At 37.7% G+C, this 19416-nt stretch overlaps 2 protein-coding genes and 1 pseudogene across 3 annotated transcripts; 1 reads left to right on the top strand and 2 right to left on the bottom strand.

Moving 5' to 3' along the window:
• Positions 1 to 1740: 1740 nt before the first annotated feature.
• On the bottom strand, positions 1741 to 6504 carry LOC103929455 (annotated as a pseudogene).
• Positions 6505 to 8326: 1822 nt separating this feature from the next.
• LOC103929454 lies at positions 8327 to 9253 on the top strand. Its single transcript, XM_048567003.1, has 3 exons — positions 8327 to 8655; positions 8800 to 8873; positions 9161 to 9253. Exons 1-3 carry the CDS (start codon positions 8460 to 8462, stop codon positions 9236 to 9238), a joined length of 348 nt encoding a protein of 115 aa, XP_048422960.1. The 5' UTR covers positions 8327 to 8459; the 3' UTR covers positions 9239 to 9253.
• A 2093-nt stretch (positions 9254 to 11346) lies between these two features.
• On the bottom strand, positions 11347 to 17450 carry LOC103929406 (probable ADP-ribosylation factor GTPase-activating protein AGD14). Of its 2 annotated transcripts, none has more exons than XM_048567258.1 (13): positions 17191 to 17450; positions 16622 to 16728; positions 15940 to 16001; positions 15660 to 15747; positions 15498 to 15559; positions 15329 to 15425; positions 14741 to 15199; positions 13771 to 14394; positions 13183 to 13287; positions 12991 to 13071; positions 12484 to 12778; positions 12281 to 12326; positions 11347 to 11965 (listed from the first exon to the last, which is right to left on the bottom strand). In XM_048567258.1, the coding sequence occupies exons 2-13, from the start codon at positions 16715 to 16717 to the stop codon at positions 11827 to 11829; spliced, it is 2154 nt and encodes a 717-aa protein (XP_048423215.1). In that variant the 5' UTR covers positions 16718 to 16728; positions 17191 to 17450; the 3' UTR covers positions 11347 to 11826. The 2 variants fall into 2 exon arrangements, with proteins under 2 accessions (XP_048423215.1, XP_009336872.2); XM_009338597.3 differs by having other exon boundaries at positions 12440 to 12778; positions 17191 to 17438.
• Between the last annotated feature and the right edge of the window lie 1966 nt (positions 17451 to 19416).

The raw sequence follows: 19416 nt of genomic DNA, 5'->3' as shown, positions 1-19416 counted from the left end.
TGATTGGTGGTTTAAATATTTGGCATATGTTCGAGTGATATTATACTTACAGGCAATACAGATGTACATTGGGATCAAGGTGGTCCTAGGATCACTCAGAGTTCGAGAAATATACGTGTGAATGTTTTTTGAGGACTCTCCAAATGTTTAGTATAGGTCTCTTTTGTGTCTATTAGGTGTTTGATCTAATATCTGCTAGGCATTATCTTGATAAGTTGCGTCGACAACACTCTACAAATTCTCTTGATATCACTCATCGACTTTTTTCTACATATGTTGATATCTGTTGACATGTGTACAACATAGTTTGTTTGACGACAAAATGCCTCAATGAATAAACTGAAACAATTTTTGCGCGCTTTGTGCTCTTTTTTTATCTAAAAAACTTCTACTTTAACATTGGGATCCTACAAAGTTCAAATCTAAATCTGTCATTGCTTACAGAGAGAAGATTCAAACTTGAGTTAAAAAAGATACACGATGTCCTAAACCAATATGGCTACGCCTAATTTCTATGAAGATCGTATACGCATCGGAGATCGACGAGAAGTGCTCTGTACACATCAAAGCAGGCTAGGGCTACAGCTGCTCTTCACGAATTGACCCCAAGAGGTCGTTTGTGTCATTCAAAAGTAATAGCAAATTGCCAACTGGTCCGTATGCAGTTGAGGTCTTAATTATCTATTCTAACTTCAGACTTACATTGTATGAGTACACTATTAAAGTAATATCCTATGCCAATGATACATGTGTAAACTCCTCTAAATGTATATTCGTATGGCATATCATAATAGTGTACTTATGCTATATAAATTGTTCTACAGTTCTTCTCTACGAGTCCGCAAAACGATGCTTTTAATTACCAATTAATTAACGGAAAAACCAAATAATATTTGTCCACCTAAATTTGAAGCTTTGTAACTTGGAAACCAAGAAGCCAAAAGAAAAGCCTGAAGCTGGAACATTACTGGAAATTAAGAACCATAGGCAAATCCGTAAAATCACGTATCGGAAAATAATCTCCACTCGGTCGATCGATGATCGTATTAACATACAAAATTGCGAGGGCACCATCACTAGCAGAAACTGTAGTAGAAGCTTATGAACACATCAGTCAGAGTGGAAGGGAAGTGGAGAAAATTTACAAGATATTCTATTGAGCTGTCCATCATTTCCGAGTCTTGAAAACGAGTTTTTTAATCATAACAGGAAAAACTCTACGATCTTACAAACAATTTCATCTACAGTTTTGGGGAATCCAATAGAATACTAGCTATTTTTTGATTGTGCAAACGAGTTCATCGACTGCAAAGGTAGTAGAAAAGGTAATTCAAACCTAATGCTAACATGTCAGGGCAAGTCAGGATTAATGAAAAAGTAGTGGAAACCATATATTGACTGGCATCTTGAGGTTATCAATGATTTTCTAACCTTAAAAGTAAATTCCTGGAATATGTGGTGGAAGCAGGGCTAGTATTTTTGCGAATTCAAGTAGTATTTGTCAAATATTTGGATGAATGTCTTATATGGCTTGTTGTAATGTTGAAATGTTTCTAGATGCAATATATCTCCAAAATTCAAAACAACTAATTGAAAAAATTCATAGGAATCTGAAGTAAGTAGGAAATATGTACTGGTCTTCATTATCGAATCGGGAAAGCTAAAAACAAAAGAGTTGTTTGATGAACTGACTATGATATGGCGTAGATATGTGATGATAAGCGTGATGATGATGATGCATCACCACCTTGATTGTGCCTCACCATAGAACCTAGCTGGATGTGGGTCAAAAACATAACCAGCTTTGTCCAAATTACGCACAATTTCCTTCATAGGTTTGTCCCATTCTAGATTAACCCCTATTCTATTCAATGTAAAAGAAGCAAAAGTAAGGGTATAAGATCCCACTAAATTTATATCAACTTCAACTCTATCCCCGCCTTGCAAACTGAGCTTATCGTTCGATAATTGTCCCTGCCAAATATGATGGGATTCAGGTTTGTAGAATATTCTATTCCGATGTTCTTTGACTATGCTGGTCCGTAACTCAGTACGTTTGGTATTATTTATAACAGTAATGACAACTGTAGGAGGATGAACTAATATATTGCATGAGTACGAGCATAATAGAGTCAGCTCTTCAAAATTACGACCATCGTTCAGGAGAATATTAAAACTGACTTTACTGCCATCATTGACAAACTCAAACCAATCGGGAACATAATTCCCAGGGAGAAAAATACCACCAAATCCGCAACAAGTCCATCCCTATATATACAATGCAAGTGTCATATATATACATGTGTGTTTGTGTGTGCATGTGCATGATAGGAAGGCAATGAGAGAGAGATATACCTGTAAGATGTTCTTCTTAAAATCAACCGTGAGATTAGTGCACCCTTGCATATCAATCCTTGCCATGGAATTTAATGACTTATCCAAGCCTGGAACCTCAGTGAGTTTGAGTGAATCACTTACATTCAGTTTTCTCATATTTGACATTTCTAAAAAATCCGGCATTGTTTCCAATGCAGGGCAATCAACGGCATATAGAGATCTCAAACTTGTTGGTAATCCCAAGATTGTATGAAGGTTTTTGCATGCAGTCAACCATAATATTTCAAGCTTAGAAAGACCGTTGAGGCTGGGTAGGGTATGAAAATCATTCTCACGAAGATACAAGTATTGTAAGGAACTTAGACTCCAGAGATCCTTCTGGATTTCATCAAGTAAACTGCACCATGCGAGATCCACATCCCTTAAAGAGTTTGAGCCGTGTAACAAATCGGGCAAACGATTTTTTTTCACATTTGTTAGGAATAAACGAGTGAGATTCTTCAATCTTAATATGGCAGATGTTATGTGTCTTATGGATGTACTATCTACTTCAAGTATTCTCAATGATATCATCTCCCCTAAATCCTCATGCAGTTCTCTGAATTTATCACAGAAATTAAGATGAAGAATCTCAACAGATTTCGACTTATAGAAATCCCTCGGAAGAGAAATAAGACTGCAACAGTTTCTAAGGTTTACCAAAGAGAGTCTTTTAAGATGGCCAATGGAGGGGTGAATCTCGGACAAACTCTCATAGCCTTCCAGTATTAACTCTTCAAGATTTGGGAGCTCTGAAAAGTCAGGCGATTTAATTAGGGAACAGGAGTAACTGAGATTAATGATTTTCAACTTCAGCGACTGTGGCACAAAACCAAAGAAAAATTGAAATTAATATCGAAAAAGAAGTTATCATAAAAAGAGAGAAGGAAATCCAAAAACAAATAGAAACAGACCATCATCATGTGTAATTGACTGTACCTTGGAACCCTCCCAAACTTGTACCAGTTTACTCCACTGCATGTCTAGAACAGCTAGTCTTGGTTGATTAAAAAAACCATCTGGTATGGACTTTAAAGGACATCCTTTCCAGCACAACCATATTAACTCTTTAGGAAGATATTTGTATTCTCCATTGAGCTCTACGTAGCAGAGCTTAAGCAATCTCAGTTTCTTCATTTTGGCAAATGCTACTGTACTGAAACTAGCCGTATCAGAGCTTTGCAAATCTAGATTTAATGCTTCAATTTTCCTAGTTCCCTGTTTTTTTTTTTTTTTTTTTTTTTTTTTTTTTTTTTAGTTCTACTTACAAAAAAATCATACAAACTTCATATTTCATATTTAGAAAGAAAAACTAATGAAAAGGGTTTGAAAACTTTGAGTTTTAATGATAAGGATAAAATAAAAGGTAAAGTGAATAGTACCAGAATTGACTTTTTAGTGTAAAAATGTGGTTTTTTGTTAAAGTGAATAGTACCATGAGCTTTTCGTTAAAACCCCATATTTAGAAAAGTAATGCTAGGACATTAAATTTTTTAACCAATTTGCAAACCAAATGATGTGTCACAAATAAGAAATAAGCCCGTTAATTGACACTTAATTAATTCAATAATCTACAACCATACCATACAAATTTCAATTTTTCATGTTCCCCTTTTGAACATCATATAATTTTCATATTTAGAACCGTTCAATTTCTTAATCTTCATTTGAATATCATCCTTACAAAAACATCATTTCAATCGAGGATTGTTTAATTTAGTCATTCAAATTTATTAAATAAATAGACAATTCATCATTAATATGTAACTTGGTACCTACACCGTTGATTTATTTGATATATTTGACTAAACGATCTTCGTTTATGAAATTTGCAAGTGAGGGAATGAAGTATTATTCATTAGGCAAAATCACGTGGGTGAATGTATGCAAGTTCTATTGTTGGCTAATGGAGCTCTCCTTGTGCATCTACAGATACACATGAATGATGTTTAATGTATAATAGACGTACGTGGTTTATACATGTATTAATTCAAAATTGTATTGGGAATGTACTTACAGATTTATTTGTCAATATATTGGTGACATCTTGAGGATTCCACAACCTACTCCATTTTTCAGGATGGCCAGGGAATTTTTCAAAAATGATTACATTGGCCATTTCTCAAAGCAAATCATGCACATTCAACTCGTTGCGTTCAACAGTTACAAGGCATCGTTCACGAAGGACACTAATTCCTATTGTTGCAAAAAATCCACATGCATCTTTTGTGACATAGTCCTTATTCCATCCAATAAAGAAACAAGATATGTCAAGGAATATGGCATTCTGTGTATCATCTAGCCCTTCAAAGCTTATTCTTAGTGGTTTTATTATTTTTCCATGAGGAGTTCTTTCCAATTTCTCCAATTGACTTTCCCACTCTCCTATGGTTCTTTTAATAAAAAAAGAACCTAAAATTTGAAGTGCTAGCTGCAAACCTCCACAGTAAGAAACAACTTCTTTTGAGAGTTCAAGATATCCTTCATTAGGCCAACTATTTTCAAATGCATGCCAAATAAAAAGCTCAAGAGCTTCTTCTTCATTCATTTCCTAAGCCATATATGTCTTGTCCACTTGCTTTAGTAAATGTTCATCTCGTGTCATTATGATAATTCTGCTCCCTGGACCAAACCAATCGCGATTTCCAGTTATTGCATCCAGTTGTTCCACTTCGTCTATATTGTCCATGATGACAAGTACCTTTCTACGTCGGAGATGATGTTTAATCAGACTGATACCTTCATCAACACTGCTTATTTGAGTCTTCTATTTCAAGATGTCAGAAATAAGTTTTCCTTGCAAATCAACCAAACCATGTTTACTTGTATTGTTGCTAACGTCGGCAAGGAAACTTTTGAATTCAAACTTGGAATGAATTTGGTTATAAATGGCTTTGGCAACTGTTGTTTTACCCAATCCACCCATCCCCCAAATCCCAACCATGACAACATCATTTGATCCACCACTTGAAAGATAAGTGATAATATTCTGAATGCGAGAATTGATTCCAACTTGGTGCTTGGCCACATGTAATTTGTCTACGCTCGGAAGCCATTCCTTAATAATCTCGTCAACAATTTCTCTAATAAGCTTTGCTTCGCGCCTAAAAATTGAATCGTAAGCATTAGTAGGACTCAATGAAAGCTCAGTAGGAGCTACCAATACATAAACAATTTTCTTTCCTTCATATATATATACTAACTGGCTCGTATGTGATTTTGTGACGAACTTGAATATAAAGAAAGGAAGTCATTCATAAATTAAACTCCAATTACGGTATAGGTTTTAGCTTGTGTAAAATGTTAATTATATGAGAGATTAAATCATTCGCTAATATGTTTCAAATCTTGAAAAGCAGGTGAATAATTACCCATTGTCAGTGATTTGAAGATGGTGGCCAGACAAATTTGCAGCTTCTGTAAGAGCCTCTCTCCACTGCTTCACCCTTTCTTTCTTGACATCATTTTCTTCACCGATGCCCTCTTCGTGCTTCTGAAATGCTTCGGCTAAATCTCCCTCCTGCCACCTAACATGCGAAAGATCAACATGATAGAATATTGGCAAAACATGTTGGCCCAGTTTGGATCTGCACTCCATGATCTTCACCAGCTCGTCAAGACACCAACTAGAATCCGCATACCTCTTTGACAAGACAATGATAGAGATCCTCGATTCTTCGATTGCCCGGAACAGTTCCTCTTTTATTTCTTCCCCTCTTTCTATATCGTCATCCATAAAGGCCCGGTATCCCCTGTCTTCTAAAGCCGCGTGGAGGTGGCCCGTGAAGCCATTGCGCGTGTCTTTGCCTCTGAAGCTCAAGAACACGTCGTGATTCCAAAGTTTTGAAATGGAGGAGAATGAAGAGGAGGCTTTGTGGGCTGTCATGGCGGTATCCACCGTTGTGGCACTGCAGTGGTTCAGATCACCGCTTTAAAAATGGTAGTGGTTGTGTTTGTGATGCCAACGGATGATTCTGAAATACTTAAACCCAAGTCAACCTTTCTTCAGTCGACAAAAACAAAAGATTATAGTATAATAATGTTCTCGTATGGACATGTGAAACGACATACTACCGGGCCGGCCAGGAAGGTGCAATGGAATAGAGAAAACGAGGAAAGAAACGAAGATGAAATGACATACAAAGAGTATAGGTTGAATATAGCTATTCAATTTCAACTATAAATAATGCATTATTTTAGGTTGAAATTTGAAAGTATTTGAGAATTAGCTTAGCAATAACCATATAATATACAAAAGGATTTTTGTCACAAATAGTCGTTGAAATCGACTCACCCCATCAATGTGATAAAAAACTCTTTTGTTTATTATGTGGTTGTTGTCATGTTAATTCTCAAATGCTTTCAAATTTCAACCTAAAATAAAGCGTGCGAATAAAAGAAATGACAAAGTCAATGAAATCCTCCTCCCCCGTCCCCTTCCTCGTACCCTCCCTCCTCCTCCTCCTCTCCCTTCATAATCCCTGTCATCATCTTTTTGGAAGCTAAACATGCTCATTTTAATATTTTCTGCATCCACTTCATGGGAACCCTTTTGTAAAATCGTTGTTAACAGTTTCCACCAACTTCCTTAGACTCAATTAACTCACAACATAATAATGTGATTGCAAAATCATACAACAAAGTAGACTACGAAAATTATGAAGGCAAATAAAAACAAAAACAAAATCATACTCTACAACGAAATCCCCCTTTTAACTATACTCTCTCTCTCTCTCTCTCTCACGTTCTTACAAACAACAAACAAATTGTACATGACGGGGAAGTCGACCTTTTCACTTGTGACCAACCCCCGGTGATGATCCGATAAAACAATCTCGCATTAGGCTGCATCTGATAACTTAAAAACCAGAGGAGATTGAAACCAAAACCTTCCATCCAGCAATTTGAGGCGCGGCAGCCGCAAGATGATGCTTACCCTAAATGGAATTAGAGACATCTTGTGTTTTTTTCATCCACCCAAATGGATTTCCTCCAGCTGAGCTGCTGAAGCGTATGGATTTGGGGTAGCAGCCGCTGATAACCCACCTGCCAGCTGTTGATCCACATTTAACGAACCAAAAGAAGCCCCACCGGTGCCAAAGCCTCCTGCCCCTTGATACCTACAAGTATGACAAATAGTTAAGGGAAACCGCAATCAACAAATTATCTCATCAAAATACATAAATTTCTCTCAAATCTTCATTTGCATATTTATATTGAGGTGACTGAATATATATATATATATATATATATATATTCACAAAAGAAAGTTTTAAGGTTCCAATCGGGGTATATAACACCCAAATTTGTGAAACCATGAAGACGGCTAGTAAAGTAGAAGAACCGCTGATGGATATTACTTGGTGGCATTTGTGACGCATATTGTGGTGGCTGGGGAGGCATTTGTGATGTATATTGCGGTGCTTGGGGAGGCATTTGTGATGTATATTGTGGTGCTTGGTGAGGAACCGCTGATGGATATGGTGATGACTGGAGGGGCATCCATGCTGATGAGGGAGTACCAAGGCTGGACGTGCGCATTAAACCTGATGGGAATAGAGGCTGGGCATTTGGTAGGGGAGCTTGCTAGGAAGGAAACTGCACTAACACATAAACAAAGCTTCAAATTATTTGTGCATCAATTGATGAGATATCAAAAACATGTCGAGCTAAAAAAAATTATTTGCACATCTTGTCATATATAGAAGATGAGTTTGGTTTAAGTCACTTTTTGTGAAAAAGATTGCTTTTTTTTGGGTTGCGGCATTGAAGAACTTACATAGAATATGTTCACCACTGGTGTAAGTTGGTCTCCTCGGACAGATTCTATCACCAACCCAACCCATGTTGTTAAATACCAAATCAGATTTGAGCCCATCATTTTAATTTGTTAGTTTTGACTATTTGGTAACTGTACGTATAGATCTCCTATGAAATGCATGTGATTCTGTCCCAACTATACAGAGGAAGAGAGAGAAAGTCTGACAGTAAGAGAGAGAAGCCCCACTGGTTTTCTTTTGCTGCATTGGTCTGAATCTGTTTGATGAAGAAAAAAGCTTGAAGAAGTGTTGAATGGAGTAGAAATGGAGGAGGGTGGATCAGCAGGAAACTATCAGAGGAGTGGAGTCAAAGTCAAGGTTGATTCATGGTTCAGCCAATTTCACAATGGTTCGAATCCATGGATGGCCAGATATGTCTACGGATTCATGTTTTTGATGGCAAATCTTATGGCATGGGGTGTCCGGGATTACGGAAGCAATGTGTTGACGGAGATGGAGAGTAAGATTTGCATTCTCTCCTCTACTCTAGTTGCTTATGAACACATTGTTACAGATTCGATAAGCGCAATTAGCATCTTAAACAAGTGTGTTAATCAACACATTATTAGTGCAGAATGTCTAAAACCTTTGGCTGTGAGCGCAGGATTAAAAGGATGTCATGGTGTGAAGGATTGTTTGGGTGCAGAAGGAGTCCAACGTGTAAGCTTGGGTTGCTTTGTATCCTTTTATTCTTTTTGTTCATCATGGCTCGGCCTAAACTGGATTATTTCAATTGATGAGACAAGGTTTATCGTGTAGTATACAAAATTTTGTGAAGATTTTAAAAAAAAATGGCAACACTATTCACTATTGTTTATGCATCTGAATTCGAGGAAGTAAATGCTTTTCCAAATTTCTTGTAAAAACATCGATTCTTCTACATCACTCTTGGACTTTCATATGATTTTTCTAGTTCTCTACATATTGATCAAAGTAAAGTAAAACCTTAGTAAATACCTCATCAGTTGTTTTATATCACAATGTTTCTTTCCACTGCTGGCACATCGAAGTTGAATGAGCCCAGAGATTTGTGGCAATCCTGATGGTGGTCTGCCAATCATCATTCCCTTTCTGCTTCCTGCTGCAATCATTCAGCTATATGTTTAGTGTACTGTCCTTCCATCAAACCAGATATTTCTTAATATTTCACACAGATATTTCTTTTCTCCTACGCAAAATCGTGACAATGACTTATTTGTTGACGGAGCTTTGTTATAGCCGTGCTTGCAATGGTTATCGCAACATTCTCAACCGGCATAGATTCCAAATGCTTTCAGGTTTGCTCTACCATCTAAATAACTTTTAATCAATCATCTATATTTCCTTTAGAATGCACCTAACAGTATCTGTAGTTCAAGAAGGACGCGACTGAATCCAAGGATGATGTTCCATACGGTTATGGATTCTTCCAATTTGTTTTTGCCACGGGAGCAATGTACTTTGCAATGCTGCTGATTGGTTGGAATACTCATCAATCCATGAGAAGGTATTTTTCCCCACCTTGTTTGTGAATTAAAACTGAACTCCTTTCTTTCTTGCTTGCTCAAAAAGTCACTTCATTCTGCAGGTTTACGATTGATGTGGGATGGGCCAGCACTTGGGTGAGGATTGTGAACGAGTGGAACGTGGTCTGCGTGTATTGTGAGTATATAACGCTAAACAAAATTGAATGCGCTCTAACAAAAATCTCGTCATGACTGAAAGGAAAATTTTGTGTTTTGTAGATGCTAGTTGCTCCAATCGTATGGGAGAGCAGATAAACGGCGCAATCCGCTTGAGTTTTTGTTTACATCTTGCCACATTCATCCGTTGTACATATGGGAGTGTCCAAGCCTCGCCCTCCCTCGCCCTCGAGGATCAAAACTCTTTGCATACTCTGAGAAGAGCCTCCTCAGGCCGCCATGGGCAGCAGCACCACCGGCACTTAACACCGGTGAACTGACTGCAACTTCCAATTCGTAATGTGTGAAGATCAAGGAGGGAAAGAAAAATGCACACAAGTTAAGCATTTTAAGTCCTTTCCAATACCGTAGAGTGTGGTGAATTCATAACACTTTTCTTCTCCATATGTAATCATTGTAGTGTGAGCAAATGTGGTTTAGAAGAATCTTAGCATGTCATTATTTGTTACATTATTCAAATAGCAAGTATATTTTGGGTCCTTGGAAGTGTTTCTATTATCTTTTTGAGGTCCGTGATTGATGGTTTTTAATGTTCGGCATATGTTTGAGCGATATTATATTTACAGGTAAGGGTGGATGTACATTGTGACTAAGGTGGTCCCAGGACCACTCAGAGTCCAGGAAATATACATGTAAAGGTCTTTTAAGAACTCTTCCAGTGTTTAGTACAGGTCTATTTTGTGTCTACCAAGTGTTTGATGTAATGTCTACAAGGCATATCTCGATAGGTTGCCCGACAACACTTGACAAATTCTCTCGATATCATTCATCGGATTTCTTCGACATATGTCAATATCTGTTCATATGTGTTTAACATGGTTTGTCTGATGATAACAAGCTCACCAAGTGTTTAACGACATGCCTCAGTGAATAAAATGAAACTTTTTTTGTGAGCTTTGCGCACCGTTTCTATCTAAAACAACTTATACTTTAATACTGGGACTTCCCAAAGTTCGAATCCTAAATCCACCATTGCTCATAGAGAAAATTCGAACTTGAATACAAAAAGAGACATGGTGGCCAAAACCAATTTGGCTATGCCTAAGTTCATGATTTCTATGAAGATGGTATAAGCATCGGAGATCGACGAGAAGTAGGGCTCTGTACACACGAGAGTAGGCTAGGGCTACAGCTGCCCTTCACGAATTAACCCCAGGAGGTGCAAAACATCGTCAACATAACATTCCATGCCAATGATACATGCGTGAACTCCTCTCTAAATGTACATTAATACGGAATATCATAATAGTGTACTCGTGCTATATAAAATGTCCTACCGTTCTCTACGAGTCTGCAAAACAACTAAAAATGCTCTTAATTACTAAGTAATTAACAGAAAAACCAAATAATATTTGTCCACCTAAATTTGACGTTTAGTAACTTGGAAACCAAGAAACCAAAAGAAAAGCCCGTGCTGCAGCATTACTGGAAATTAAGAACCAAAGGCAAAACCGTAAAATCCCGCATCAGAAAATAACCTCACCACTCGATCGATCGACAATTGTATTAACGTACAAACTGCATTTCACTGTAACATCATTGCTACCGTTCCACCAACTTCCTTAAGACTCAACGAGTTCACAGCATAATAATGTGATTGCAAAATCATACAACAAAGTAGGCGAAGAAAAAAGAAAAAGAAAAATTAAAAAAAAAAAACACCTTTGCTAGCAAACTCTACAACTTAATGGCCCTTTAAACTATGTACTCTCTCTCTCTCTCACTTTCTTACAAACAACAAACAAATTGTACATGACGGGAAGTCGACCTTTTGACTTGTGACCGACCCCGGTGATGATCCAAGAACACAATCTCGCATTAGGCTGCATCGGATAACATAAAAACTAGAGGAGATAGAAACCAAAACCTTTCCAGCAATTTGACAGGCAGCAGCAGCAGCAAGATGATGACCCTAAATGGGATTAGAGACCATCTTGTGTTTTTTTCATCTACCCAAATGGATTTCCTCCAGCCGAAGAGTATGGATTTGGCGTAGCAGGCGCTGAGAATCTACCTGCCAGCTGCTGATCCACATTTAACGAACCAAAAGAAGCCCCACCGGTGCCAAAGCCGCCTGCCCCTTGATACCTACAAGTATGACAAATAGGTTAGGGAAACCGCAATCAACAAATTATCTCATTAAAATACATAAATTACACTCCAATCTTCACATGCATATTTATATTGTGGGGACTGAATACATGCAGAATTTTTCAGAAATTCAAGAAAGTTTTAGGTTCCAATCGGGATATAACACCCGCATTTGTGAATCCATGAGGACAGCTTGTAAAGTAGAACCATACGGGAGAAAACTTGGAGCAACTACTTATTTTAGATGTTCGGTGTTATCCAATGCTAATTGCATAGTAAATGAAAAATAGAAAAACTCAAGATTATGGTTACCCGGAAGGTGGCACGCTGCTCGGAACTTGTTGTACCATGTAGGCTCCTGAAGTTATCAAACCACAATTCAACGCTCATTTCCAATTAAAAAGACTGACAAACTATTTTTCACTATTTCCTAGAAGGAAAAGAACAAGGGAAAAAGCTGCAATATATTACTTGGTGGCAATTGTGATGCATATTGTGGTGGCTGGGGCAGGCACTTGTGATGCATACGGCAGGTGCTTGGGAAGGCATTTGTGATGCATATTGTGGTGGCTGCGGAGGCACTTGTGATGCATACGGCGGTGCTTGGGAAGGCATTTGTGATGCATATTGTGGTGCTTGGGGAGGCACTTGGGATGCATATTGTGGTGCTTGGGGAGGAACCGCTGATGAATATGGTGATGACTGGAGGGGCATCCATGCTGATGAGGGAGTACCAAGGCTGGACGTGCGCATTAAACCTGAAGGGGATAAAGGCTGGGCATTTGGTAGGGGAGCTTGCAAGGAAGGAAACTGCATTAAGAAAACACATCAACAAGCTTCAAATTATTTGTGCATCAATTGATGAGATATCAGAAACATGTCGAGCTAAAAACAAATACTTCAGCCCTGATTCTAACTAATAATGCCAGTTTTCTGGTGAGTTATTGGTTTTGAGCAAACTATGACCCAAAAAGTAGAGATGCATTGTTTAGGATAACTTAAGATGAACTGAAATAACGTACCGCTGAGGCTTGTATTGGAGGTTCACTGTTTACATCAAATGGGTTCGCTGACTTTGAAGACTGCTTAAAACTGGGCATTGGCTATATAAACAGAAATTCAAATACAATGAGTTTAAAAAGTGGTTTATACCAATCATTTTTGTGAAGAGAACGAACTCATTATCTTTAAAATGTCGAGTTGAGAGACAATACCACCGCAGTGTTATATGGCATAGGAAACCCCATACCACGAGGAGGACCAGTTTGCCATCCAGGAACTGGTGCCAGAAAAGATGAATAGTTCATTGCAAAAACATCCTGCAATTAATTCAGATTTCAACAAATACATGAGTACACAGTACATACTTATAAAACGATATTACATTTTTGGTCCCTAACATTTAGTTCAAATTGCACTTTGGTCCCTGTAGTGTAGTGTAACCTAATCAAATTTACCCTTATAGTCTGCAACACTTTCAGTGCGACCAAATTTTCAGTTTGGTCACATGGTTGATGGAAAATTAAAATTTTTCTAAAGGTAAAGAAGTTTACATTTCAAATTGGCTCAATTCCACATTTGTCGTGTTGGTAATATTGAAATTTGGCAAAATTAGTGCACAAATTCACATTTTCGGTATGTGACAATCTAAAACGAAATGCTACCCACTATAGATTAAACTAATTTAAATTAGAACAAGGGTTAAAGTGGAATTGGGCTTAAAATACGGGACAAAAAAGTACATCTAGCTTATGCTTATATATTATCATGATGCCAACAAAGCCAATTAAAAGTATAATTACCGCAGGAAGTTCTCTTCTTCCAGTAGACTTTGCTTCCCCAGCTGACGATTGTGATGCAACAGTCGAAGTTCCATCAGTGGAAGGCATATATTGTTGTCCAGCAGACTGAACCCCAGTAGCAGGGTATAAAGAAGGTTGCTGGTGCTGCATGGTAGGCCATTGCCCGGAAGCAGGATCTTTAACATGGAAATTACCACCATTTACTGGGAATGCTTGAGATCCAGGGGCAGGAACTAGAGCAGCAACAGGGGGAAATGTTGACAAGCTGCTTACTGGTGCAACTGTGGGGGCACCAAGATTACCTGCAGTCCCAGAAACATAACTAGGGACAGGTGCTGAAACCGACAATTGTGATAGCAGAGATTCTACTGAATTCACATTTGCAGGAGCTTGAGGTGCTTTCACTGCTGGAGTAACATCAAAAGAGGCCCAATTGTTGTCATTGGTTGAATTTGCAGGCTGTGGGTAGGATTGAGCTACAGTAGTTTGTTGTGCTTGAGGAACTACAACAGCTGGAGCAGGTTTGATATCAGCATCAAAATCAATTAAACTTCCAGAAGTCTCCAGCTTCACTTCCACTGGGTTCCCATTGGAGGAGGCCAAGCTGCTGGACGACACACTTCTCTGAAATTATTTAAAAACAGTAAAAGAATAACTTTACTTATTATTTTGGGAATGATGAGGAAAAGACAAAATTACCCAAACAAATACAGCATGCAATCACGTTCTATATAACAGAACTAACACAGATATCATTACAGGAAAGTGTGAAGCACAACAGGTAAGCTGCATGGAGTTGACTACAAAATTGCAGACATGCAAGGGATTACAATCACATTGATTGTGACTCAATATGTATCCACGGGCACTAGCAGCTCTTTTACATATAACGGCTGAAACATTATACTGGTCTCACATGTAAATGAAAACAGTATAACACCAAGATGATTCAGATGAGAAGAACCATCACCTGTGTATGCTGCACAGAGCTATCAGTAGCTCTAGCACTGTTAGCTTTTGGAGGTTCAATTATACGGAGAGGTACTGTGTTCTCCCCTAAAATCTCTCTAACAGGCCGTACAATAGGGGGACTTGACGAATTTAGATCTCTTGGTCGTTCAGGTGATTTTCCTTCCACTTTAGAATCTCCATCAGATATTCTACGATCATCATTTCGACTCCCATTTCCAAATCTATCTTCTCGACGCCAATCATTCACAATCTCAGGGCGACCAGGACTTCTCCTATAATCACTAGACTGACGACTTTCTTGATCATATCCAGGACTTCTTTGCCCATCATAACTTCTTGCACCAGGACTAGACCTATCACTGTAACGACGCTCATATTTATCATCATATGGTGGGCTTCGAGAGCCACCCTGATATGAATCCACTCTTCTGTTGTCATAGGAATCTTCTTTCTCACCCTGTATGACATGTAATTAACAACTTAAACCCAGAAAGACTTGTAACAATTTCATTGTGGTATAAGAGTAAACTGAACCAGTTTGTTGACTTTAGGTATATGGTAGCACTGGGTATAAAGGATAGCTCACCATTTTCCCCTTTGGAGGCTTGTCCAAGTTTCTCTCACCAGTATATCTTCTATCCACATATACATGCTTAATAAAGTCTCGAAGTCTCTCGACATTACTGGAATAAAAAATTTGAATCAGAACCAGTCATTACTAGCACTAATATAAAACTGAATAAAAGAGTACTAACCTGCTGTCAGGATAGGAGTTACGTTGCGGGTCCAATTCTTTATGATAAATATCCTTTGCACGCTGTAATGGGGAAGTAGAGAGGAGCCCAAGATAAACAGAGAAGATTAGCAACAGATAGAAATAATATCTCCAAGAACTGAGAAGAGAGATGCATGAATACCTGATTTCCCCCTTCTTGAAGGGCATTGACTTCTTGTGAAGTAAATTTGGCCATTGATACTGATTTTACACGGTGTGTGAACTCTCGGCTGGAAACATTTCATGTAATTAACACGATGCAAGCAAATCAATAAGTGTTGCCCATGAAACATGAAAGGAGTATAATTTTCAATAAAAAACAACCCAGCATCCCCCTCCTGCCTCTACTGTCTCTACGCACGCATACAGAGGAAAGGAAAATATCTTTAAGAAATAATGCAGCAGAGCACATCATGACTTACTGTATTCCACTGCAGTTTGTGCAAACAAATGTCCAGAAATTTGTGCAAACATACTGTGGCCCCTGCTTAGCAGAAATGAAATTAAAAGAACGAACGTAAGTTGTAACCACAAAATCATACTCTTTAGGTATAAATTTACCCACGTGCACTCGTTGAACTCAAAACCATATCATGACAAATTTTTTGGACATAAATATTGCTCCTAAGGTACTAATTTGTTTCTAAGGATGCCAGGCTACATATTAAATACAGTCTGTGTGATACTTAATCTGACTTGCATTTTTGCGCAAGAACACAAAATACATTTGGTTTACTATATACATTGTAACAGTATAATTTCTAGAATAAGCTCTATGAGTCTAAGCCTAAGTTTAGAAGTATATGAAGAAGTGTTAGGGTTCTTCTCTCTGAAAAAATACTAGTATCACAATCCAAGTTACATTCTCCAATAGCTTGACTGCTGGATTCAATCACGTCTATCATCGAGTTTCTTGCTGACTTGTGTAAAATATAAGTTAATGTTACTTTACATAAATTCAGTAACGTAGTTTGGACCAAATTCCATCTACCATTAAACCATAATGAGATACAAAGAATATGATCGTAAAATGTACAAGTGGCGTGTGAAACAACGAAAGCAACAATGAACGAACATTGAACAAGAAAGCAATAAATCGTGTACCAGACTGTTGCAGTTGATGCATCTGCGATTCTCAGGAAGTTTAAGAAGGCCGCGAATAATTCGTTCATTTTTCTCGTCTTCCTTTCGACTTGCCATTCTCGCACTCCCTATTTCATCATAAGCCACAAATAATACCAAAGAAACATAAATTCGGACAAGACAGAGGAATTGAATCATAACATAGCCACTAGAATTGAACCAAATTACGCCGAAATCTTTAACCGACAAATCCATTTCCTACAAACCTAGTTCAATATCATGGATTTTAAAGTTTTGCATCGATTTCATTTCCAGAAAGCAATGAACCTACCGAAACTAAACTAACCAAACAGTCGATAAACACATCGAATCGAAATCCTCTACAAATCCAAGCCCTAAACCAAACAATTAACTCCAAATTTTATTTTCTCAGCCAACATTTTCTAAACAACCAAACAGACCACCGCCTGTTCAGTACATAAACCACCGTACTGCGGCGGATCTGAAAAATCAGAGCCGCCGACGAGCATTTAAACAAGCAGAGACAAATCCGAATCTGTACAGAACCTCGAGAAACAAATAGTACTGACCTCAACTCGCTGCGGATGAAGAAGAAGAAGCTGTTCTACTCCTGCAGGACTCTATCCAAACGACGCCGTCGCCGAGATCCACCCGCTACCGCGCTTGGTGTGTATCAATGGAAGGTAACAGATCTTTGAAGGGCGCGTGGCTATGGCCGTTGTACAGCTCAGAGCTTAATCAGACTCTGCTTTTGATTCCTACTAGATGTTAGAGAGAGAGAGAGAGTGAGGAATTGGGATATTTTACGGTGTTCTCGGACACAGGGGGATTACCCTGTCCCTACGATCGTGGCGCTCGCTCGCTATATTGACGGGAGCATTGCTTTCGTTAGCTTGGAACCACAATCCGCGGTCATACAAGGCGACTTGATTGATTAACGGTCAATTTACCCTTTGGCAATTTCAACCGATCACCTCACCGTTTGAGAATGTTTATGTAAGAAGCACTTCTAGATAAAGTGCTTTTTAAGTTTTTGACGTTTTTGTTGGGAGTGCGTCCAACTTGTAGAAGTATTTCAATTGTGTCTATTATTGAAGAAGCATTTAACAAACGTAATTTGTTTTGATGAATTCTCAATAAAAAAGACAGCGACAACTGTTTCTAGATTTCATAAGTATTTTTTGTCATTTTAAATTTTAAACAAATACGTGCAATCAGAAAATTTCACCTTTTCAAATTAGACACAATTATTATGTAGAATTATAAACGAAATTGATATACGAATCTTTAGAATAAGAAAATCACTTGTATCTCCCTCGTCAATAAGACACCTTTAAATTTGAGGTTTTTTTTCAAACATAGTAACTATAGTAGTTTTGAAATGTAATGATTTTCCATTTCGAAATTTTTTTGAATTTATTTCTTTATATACTTGTACTATTCTGCATTTGTTCATATGTGATTTTGTTGTTAACCTTAGTAGCCAAATTTCATCAAATTCTACGTGCACATTGTGTTGGAATCCAACACATTGTTCTAAAAAGCGACCTAAACAGCCACATAGGCACTAGACCAAGGCAGGGCACCCTGATTAGGGCCTAAGCATTTAGAACATTGATGGAGTATCTAGACGGCCATTAGGAGGCTGCTTAGGTGATCTGGACAGCTCTAAGTAGCCATATCCGGTTGTTGTCACTTTTTTTATATGTTTTTAATATTATATAATAAAATTTTAATTAAAGTTAAAAACTCCATCTAGGTATGTAGTTGTTAAATTCTTTCCTGTCATATGACTTACGCCTACCACTTTTTAAAACCTTGGTTGCACATGTTTGTCTCTCTATGACATGCATATGAGACCAAACCTTAGCTGGCAATAATGCCATACTATTATGTCACTTTGCATTGAAAATTGGCGTATTATGTCACAACGGCATTTAGTCATCATTATTAAAATGCATGCTTAATCTTTGTATTTTTTTTTTTAAAATAAGCTTCAATTCAATCTTAATATAAAAAGCATTATAATTCATCATTTTTTTTTTTCTTTTATGCAATTAGAGACAAGAGAATTATGAGAGTCAATATCCTTCAACAAAATCAATATTTGGTTGAGATTATACTTTGCAAAGATGGACAAAATGAATCCAACATCCATGTATTTGGTCTCACATCACCATCATTGTATGGAGTTTAATTGAATAATCAAATACACCGGCTTCAGTACCTTTATTAAGAATTTGGATCCTCTTCGGATCTTAGTGTCCAAAGTTTAAAGATCGGAAAATTTGGAGTCTTTGATTTGTGTGAGGTGGATCAGTGGAATGCGTTAATGGTTACAACTGAATCCAACTTGAGTGATCATGATTGCTTGGTTCTTGGGCTTTGGATAGTGAAATCCGAAACGGATCTCTATCCCTTTATTAATAAAAAGTATTTCTAGACCTCAGTCTATGTGTTTTTTAATTATATAAATTATATTATAAATTTGTTGAGCCTAAGAAAAGAAAATAATTTATAGCTTAGTTTGCTAACATGCTATTATTCAAGCATTTATAAGAATAATGTAGTTACTAATTTAGTTAGGGGTGTGCTATCCACACACTCCTTTTTACTTCTCACACACCCCTTGTTAATTTATGTCCGTTGATCTTCTTCAATTCATCCGATCTGACGACTGAAAACTAAAAAAGTGTGGGAGAAGTAAAAAAGGGTGTGTGGATATCACACCCTTTAGTTATTATGTGTTATGTAAAGCAATCAACATCTATTTGGAGTTTAACCACGATCATCCT

The sequence above is a fragment of a genome, unplaced genomic scaffold (assembly GCF_019419815.1).
Source record: "Pyrus x bretschneideri cultivar Hongxiangsu unplaced genomic scaffold, Pyrus_bretschneideri_v1 Contig44, whole genome shotgun sequence".
Classification (NCBI taxonomy): domain Eukaryota; kingdom Viridiplantae; phylum Streptophyta; class Magnoliopsida; order Rosales; family Rosaceae; genus Pyrus; species Pyrus x bretschneideri.
Note: the sequence above shows the minus strand (reverse complement) of the source record. Positions and strands in the feature narration are given on the sequence as shown.